The 7,958-nt window shown below is 48.6% G+C and overlaps 1 protein-coding gene across 1 annotated transcript; it reads left to right on the plus strand.

Moving 5' to 3' along the window:
• The first annotated feature begins 1,370 nt into the window (after window positions 1-1,370).
• Window positions 1,371-7,670, plus strand: SPATA31F1 (SPATA31 subfamily F member 1). The gene is given in 6 exon segments (XM_014346133.4): window positions 1,371-1,615; window positions 2,266-2,311; window positions 2,839-2,899; window positions 3,913-4,373; window positions 4,376-7,540; window positions 7,543-7,670. Coding segments are annotated over 6 exon segments (4,005 nt in total). The 5' UTR covers window positions 1,371-1,471.
• Window positions 7,671-7,958: the final 288 nt, after the last annotated feature.

Below are 7,958 nucleotides of genomic sequence, written 5' to 3' on the forward strand. Positions count from 1 at the left end.
CCCACCTGGAACAGTCCTTTTCCCTATAACCTGCACTTTTAGACAAAACTCCAAAATTAATCTCCCCAGGAACCCTCTCTGACCAAACTGATCCCCTCCATGCATTCTCTCTCTTGAAAGGTTGAGACCTGAACCTCAATAATACATCAAATTATTTGAAATAAGTCATTGGCTCTTGATTCACGTAAATTTGTCTTGTCTTCGAAACGATTTTTAAGTGTCTTGAGAGGAGGAAGCCAACATGACTCAAAGTCCTTGTACCCTTGACATCACCCAGCTTAGGGATGAGCATACTGAATATACTTACCATGCCAGTGAGGTAAAGGATGGGATGCTGGATGAATGTTCAAAGATTTCGAGCCCAAGAATTTTTTTCTCCGCTTTTGGCTATAACCATTCTCACCAGGGCAACACCTTCTAAGCATATTCAGAAATCATTGGCTGTTAGGGAAGTATTGCAATATTCATGGAGGTTAAGCAGGTAATATAAATGTATAAATTAATGGGCAGAGTACAGGAGTGATGAGTCCTGAGGCAAAAGTGGAAAACAGCTGCTCTGCTTTAAAAGTTTCCAGAATCCAACTCAAGCAAACAAATAAAAATCCTACAGGCAAACAGAATACATCCAGAGATGAATAGATCCAACCACAAGCAGCAACCAGTTTGCGACCCAAAGCCAGAAATGGCTACTAATCCATCTCTACAGGCATTCATCTCCCTGAACAGGCAGAATGCTATAACAAGGACAGACACAGCTCTAGAAAACCATGATTTGGACAGTATTCCAGAAGTCAGCCACATTAATGTGCCTCAAAAAGATTGCAGCATTTACAATCTCTCCCCACCCATCTGCAAGCTTGAGGCCACACAGACTGGATAGATACGGCCACCTTGGCCTCTCCCTATCACCCTACCACATCAGCCATAATCCCCTTCCCGCACCTCTGTTACCAATCACCCATTGCCTGAAACATCAAAGATCTCCATTTCCAAGCCATAACCAGACTCTGCCCTCCCTAAATTCTTGTGTGCTTCTCAGGTATATTTCCAAAACAAGTGGGAGAGTTAGTGGAGGTTCCTCCAGCCTAACCACCCCTTCTCATAAGGTGCCCCCTGTGCCAAAGCACTCAGTTTTCTGAGGACAGGTGACCATACAGTTGTGAAGGAGAGAGCCGAGACATCAGGCTGGTATAGGGAGTGGAAAGTGAAGACAGACTAGGAAATAGACACTGCTTGTGGCACCTTCAGTCCCAGGCTCAAAACACCCTCATCTACAGACTGAATCACCACATGAGCTTCCCTACTACATGCACCTTATGAAACAGGAGGGCTTTGTGATGCAGTCTGGTGGCCTAGTTCCGTCCTCTGTGAGGTGGATATGACAAGGCCTAGCACTGGGAGTCATTAGGCACCAGAACCCTGAATGCCAAGATAGAGGGATGGCTGATCTCATGCTAATGAGGTTTAGACCATGTTGAGCCCTACTTTTGTTCTGTGGGATGTTGGATATCCCTTATACACCTATGGCTCCATCTTCATCGTTATTGTAATTATCTGGCAAGTGAAAAGGAGCCACCATGAATTGAACTTGGAAGTTGAAAGGAGCTGCTGCTGGGTAGGGCAACACTATGATTCCAACTGAACTAATTAAGCCTCAGATAATATGCTTTTAAGCTCCAGAGTCCTTCCTTATTGACCCCACTTCCCCTCTCCCCCAATTTTTATGCCATACCTTTAGTTACTTTTATATAGTCTTTTCCTTCTCAGAGCCTAAAAGTAATTCCTTACCAGGTCTTCCCTGAACCATACTCTAATTGAAAAGCCAAGAAGCTTTCCATTTGACTTGAATAGAGACCTAGATGATATGGGATCTATCTCACTGGATCTCAGAAGACCTCACAATATGGGGGATTTTTTTGGTTGGTGGCCCTTTAAGGTGTTTATAAACTGAAGTCTTTGGGTATTAGAACCACATACTCTTTGATCTGTACTATCCTTTCTCTTGCTTCATCCTCAGCATCCAGCAGGACTTATCTGGGAATCAGATGGGAGGTATAGAATTTGGAAAAGGCTCCAAGTGAATCCGAAATAAGCAGAGAAGGAAAATGGAGTAAAAAGGTGGAATAGGCAAAGAAAATCCAGGAAAGCGTATAAAATACAGATAGATATATAGAAAGGGAGTGGAAAATAAATGTAAGTCTCATTTTGGACATGAGAAAAAAAATGGTGTCCCAGCTTCACATTCTAATGTTTTTGTCTTTTAAGCGTCACCAAAAAGTCAGGCAAAGAGCTAGAGATGCAGCATCAACAGGTGAAGTCCCAATCTCTCCTCTGATTCCCTTCCACTGTGGGTGTTTCCCATGAATCCTGTCCCTCTATGACCCCTGGAGCCAAGAGCCAGGTGCTCTGCCACTGAAGACTCCAGTTCCCCAGACTGAAACTTCCATGGGTGGGAAATCTTACCTTGGAAACGTTCCAAAATTCTCTACATTATTCCCATGGGAATAAAGAATTGAGGAAATAGTGCAGATGTCCTTAGCTGTGTCATTTGCTAGTTTTAAAACCTGTGGAAGTCACTTCATCTCTCAGTCTTGTTTGCCATAACATGGGCATCTGATGATCCTCTCACTCACAGTATGGTTGTTAAGGTCAAATAAGAATGGGCACAGGAGAACAAGTCATGATTCATTACACTGTGCACAGAAAGGCCTTAAAGCATTTATAATTAGGGTTCTCAGTGTCTTCTTGCTGAGAGTCAAAGGCCTCCAACCTCCTCTAGATACTCTGAAAACTCTACCATGCCACTGTCTACTATAACACTGTCTTCTGATTCCTCAGCGAGGAGACTTTCTCGGGAAGAAGATGAGGAGCCACAAGAGCTGCTCTCTGTCATGAAAAGGTGATCTATTGCTGTTTGCAGTCTCTAAACACCAGCCTGGCCTGTGGTGATTTTTTCATTTAGCCTGGGGCAGGACTGAGGAGATGGAAAATGGCTGGGAGGGAGACATACACAGTGGAGGCTGGTTCACTAGTTGAGAGGGTTGCAAAGGCATAATCATCTCAGGAGGAAAGAGTCACCCAATACTGATTTGGGGCAGGGTCACAGTAGTTCTGAAATTCAGGATTTTACTAGTACATTATTCATAAACGACATTATATGGGGTTCTACTCAGCTCTGAGATATGTTATCCAGTCAAGAGAATGGATTTTGCATGAGAAAGTCACCCATGTCACATTCTCTTTACAGCTACATCCTTACATGGGCAGACTCAGCTGACCAAGATGAACCCTGCTGATAATACTTCCTTTAGTTCTGTATTCAAGGAGTCCAATTCCTGGCACAGCCCTAAGACAGGAGCCTATCATCTTATCCTCTTAAGATTTCTAGAGAAAAGGACTGATTCCCAGGAGATGTTGGGTACATCATCAGTGATATCTCATAGCCCCCAGAATGCATAAGTACCACATAAACCTCATTTTCCACAGTTTGGATGTACTGAAAACTAGACTTCGGGTTTCTTAGCCTCAAATGAGACTGCAAGACAGTTCTACCTTGTGATATTCCTGGTTATGCCCCATCAGCTAACCAACTGACTCTTCCACATGCTTGGTTCCTTTCTCCTAGTTCAGCTTCTCAACAAGGCCAACACAGAACTCAGCTCCCAGTCTTCTCTGAGGGCCATGCCCTTCTGTGGGTTGTCTGAGGCCTTGTCCAACAAGTCCTAACCCCCAGCCCACTATACCTTACCAAATGCCATTTTCTTAAGAAGAAAAGTAGAGGAGTAGACATGAAGGGGGTGTAGGCTTCTAGACTTGCAGGACTAGGGAAGGGCAATGCCAACCCTAGCCCACACTCTTCCAAGAAGGTAGATGCTACTCCATCATTAATGTTTGCCATGTTTCTCTTTCCAGCCAGGGCTGGCTTCCCCCAGAGGGAAGTGTGCGGCGAATCCTATGTACAGATCCCTGTTGCCAAATTTGCAATGCTATGGCTCTGGAGATTCAGCAATTGCTGGCGGACGAGAATGACTAGATCTCCCCAACTTTGTCGAGGAGTCCATCACAGGTCTCCTCTTGCCTAGAGACCTTGTCTCTGTCTAGTGTATCCTTTGAGCAGAGTATAGAGCTCCATTCCAGAAACATCAGAGAGCTTTCACTGGCATCTATAAACCCAACACTGTCACAATTAACAGATCAGAAATCTTTAACCCAGTCAGCTGCCCAGTCAACGTATGCAGATGGCATACAAGATTACTGGGCTGATCACCTCCAGCTAGGGCAGGAATTTCAAGTGCCAGATGTGCTCCGGGGCCCAAACACCATAGCTTCTTCAAGGCTTGAGAAGCCAAGGGCTCCACTGAACCAGGAGGAGATGAGCAGAGCAACCCCAGCTCTGTCCAGGGAAACCAAGGCCAGCATCACTTGAATTTCCAGGTCTCCTTGCTGTCCCTGAACCCAGAAACCCTGAACCGGATGCATCCGATGGCCTTGCATATGGTCCTCCCTGCCCACCTGCCATTTCTCAGTCCCGAAGTGCTGAGGCTTCTTGAGGTACATGTTAAAAAATGGATGCATTTCCAGAGGTGGGGGCTCCCAAGACGTGTGGAGGAGTCCCTGAGGCAGCTTATGCCAAACCCATCATTGTATTACCAACCTGGAAATGACCAGCCAGTTTCTTTCAACCTGAATAATACTTCTCAGGTCTCTCTTCACAGATCTGAGACCATTTCCCTCCAGACCTGGTGTTCATGTGTGGCTGGCCAGCCCATCCAGACTTTCTGGGTTTCTGAATGGTCCAATATGAACCCAGAACAAAGACACCACTGTCAGCAAAGTCCAAACCCTATGGCTCTAGCCTTGCCCTCTCCAGCCCTTCAAGCCCTAAGTGGCCCCCATCCACAGTCTGGGGGACAAGATAATGACTCAGGGAGTGATCTCCAGCAGAAATACAGCCAGCTATTCTGTGGGCTCCCTTCTCTGCACAGTGAGTCCCTGGTTCCCACTTTCATGGGATCTCAAGGCCTCCCCAAGATTGAAAATGTGCCCAAGCCCCCCTTGAAGGATCCTTTTCTCTTCAATGAGCTCTCCTTCCCCCAACTGCTCCCTAAAACTTCACCCCAGTCAGCCCCACCCTCTTCCCCACTTTCCCCAAATTGGGTGTCTCCATCTGACCATCAACGAGCTCAGATCAATGTCCCATTTCTGACTCTGGCTGAGTATGAAGCCTTGGAGTGGCACCTGCTACAGAGGCAACTCCAGCTTCAGTGGGGCTGGCCAGCTGCCCTCCAGAGGTCTCAGCACACCCAGTGCCTCATGCAGCATGAGCCCTGTGGCAAAGCTCAGTCTCCTGAGACCACGACAGCTTCCCAGACAGGGAAGTCCATCTCAGTGCTCACCAGGGAACTACTCTTCTTCCCGGAGCATGCCCGGAAGCTGCTGGAATTCCACATCCAGAAACAGTTGATTCACCGTCGCTGGGGCCTGCCTCAGAAGATCCAGCAGTCCATCCAGTTGCTCCTTACCTCCACTGACCAGCAGACTGTGTCCTGCAGCAGCACAGCCCTAGCCAACGTGAGCATCCCCCAGCCTGTAGCCCTAGAGGCCAACGGGGCTTGTGATGTGCTGTCACCCATTGTGGCCCCAGTGTCCATCCCCAGGCCACACTTGTTAACTCAGGTCAAGGCAATACTGCAGAGCCACATCGACTCCAAATGTGGACAGATCCACCAGAGCAAGATCCCTGCCTGTGTACATAGGTCCTGGGACTGCAGAATTTCTGGGGTCCTGGCAGTGGCTCCTGTTCCCTGCATTCCAGAAAGCCAGTTCCTGGTACCGCAGACAGCAAGTGACCCAGACCTGCATCACAAAGTTATGCCCTGGATGCCAACGGCCCTTGATCAGCAGCAACAGGCTTTACCAGGTACCGTCACTGAACACCCTAAGCTGCTCCGAGTCTTGTCTGTGGAAGCCATTGAGAAACTGGAGACAACTTTACGGCACAAGCATCTGGCCTTCCTGTCAGGGCTGCCTGCTCTGTATTATGTGGCGCTCCCCAGGGCCCTGGCCCCAGCAGTCACTAGCCAATCTGTCATCACAGAGATGGTGCCTAGTCCCGTGGAAATCCCAGCAGAGCCTCTGATTCAGATGGTTTCATTTGAAGAACAGTGTATAAGTCTTGGGCCATGCCCTCAAGGCAACAATGAGAGTTGTACAGACGTTGCAAAAGAGTTCCAGCCTGCAGTGCCAGTAAAAGGGACAATGGAGACGCTGCCTCTAGAAAGCCAGACGCGTCCTACTAGCCCCCACTCACTCCAGACACATATCTTGACCAAACTAAACTTCCACCTGAGAAAAAAGGTCCTAGAGATACAATGGGGAATTCCCATTAGGGCAAGGAAGTCCAGGGAACAAACTGCTGCAGCACCAGAGAACATATCCACACAGAAGTCTCTTGAAAGTCTAAACCACCAAGGGGAGACATTGCTCCAGGAACTGCCCATCCCACCAGACACTCTTCCTGCCCCTAATCCAGAAGGGGTTCACCTTAAAGAACAGCTGGCCAATGACTTGAAGGCAGTGCAGCAGAACCAAAAGCAATCCAATTCCAAAGCAGTACCCCAGGGTTCTGCCCACTCGGTCTCCAAGATCTCACAACCCAGTGGGGACATGACAGAGGCCCACATGCTTTGTGTTCAGGTAGAGGCCAGTGTGAACAACCCCAGCCTGGAGGAACCCTGTGGCCCTGAGCCTCAAAGCCCTAGCAAGAGCAAGGACCCAGCCCATGTCCCCATGCTAGCAGGAAACAGAGAGGACCCAGAGGAAACCAAAGCAGCCAGGGACCACAGAGAAGGGGATGCAGGGTTTGGGCGCTCCTCAACCAGAGAAGAGAGACGCCCTGCTGAAGACCAGAGGCCAGCAGGGATGCTTCCAAACAAGACACCCCGAGGGTCCTGGCGATGGAGCCGTAGCTTTCATCTTGCTGATCCCTGTCAACACAGCCCCCAGCATCACCCTCAGCTTAAGCTCCCACAGCTACCTCCACGAGTCCCTGGGGAGAAAGAGTCTGAGAAGGACCTGCAAGACAGTCAAACCAAGCTAACTGTCATCCTTGAACCAGCGACAATTCCTGAGAATGCCCAGACTGTGGTGCCCCAGGCTTCACAGGGTCAGCCTTTCCTGAGCCAACCAACTCAGGCTAAGCCTTTGCAGGGCCAAACTTTGCAACGCCAAGTTTTACATGGGCTGGTGATGCCAGCCCATACTCAAAAGAAGCCCAGCCTTACAGAGTCTAGCTTCAGAAATAAAATTAAATGTTTTCTGGAGCGTATTAACCCCAAGACAAAAGGCAAAGGGCACAAGGACTCCATGTTCTCTGCCACTGTGAAGGTGGCCAAAACCAGAAAAGAAAATGTTGCAAAGAGCCTGGCTCCAGCCAAGAGCCCTGTGGGGAGAAGTAAGACAGAGAAGCCGACAGGGTGCTCCAAGGCCCAATCTCGTCCTGCTCAGAAGCTGGTGGGCCCAGCTTTCTTGGATGGTCCCCAGTCCTAGACAATAAGCTTCGGTTACACTCCAGACAACCTGGCTCTGCCTCAACCCCGGGCCACCCCCACCACTGTCCTCATCACTGTCCTCGAGTGGCTTGTGCCCCCCAACCAGGGCACCCACCCTAGCTCCTAACCCTCAGTTCAGATAGAAACATTGGTCTGCTCAAGGAGAACACACAGAGCCATGAAAAAGAGTTTATAGGCTCCCCAACTGCTGCAGCCCTCCAGAGGACCAGTATTTTCATTTCCATAAATATGCTGGTGGGGCAGGGTGCCACTAGAAATACACTCTATATGTTTCAGCAATACGTTGCCCATCTGCTCCTTATCTCCACTGTATTGTGTTAAGGGAAGGTGCGAGGGAGGCTAAAAAGACCTTCCTGTCTAGGGAAGGAGCTTTAACCCACAATTCAG

This window comes from Pan paniscus, chromosome 11 (genome assembly GCF_029289425.2).
Source record: "Pan paniscus chromosome 11, NHGRI_mPanPan1-v2.0_pri, whole genome shotgun sequence".
Classification (NCBI taxonomy): Eukaryota; Metazoa; Chordata; class Mammalia; order Primates; family Hominidae; genus Pan; species Pan paniscus.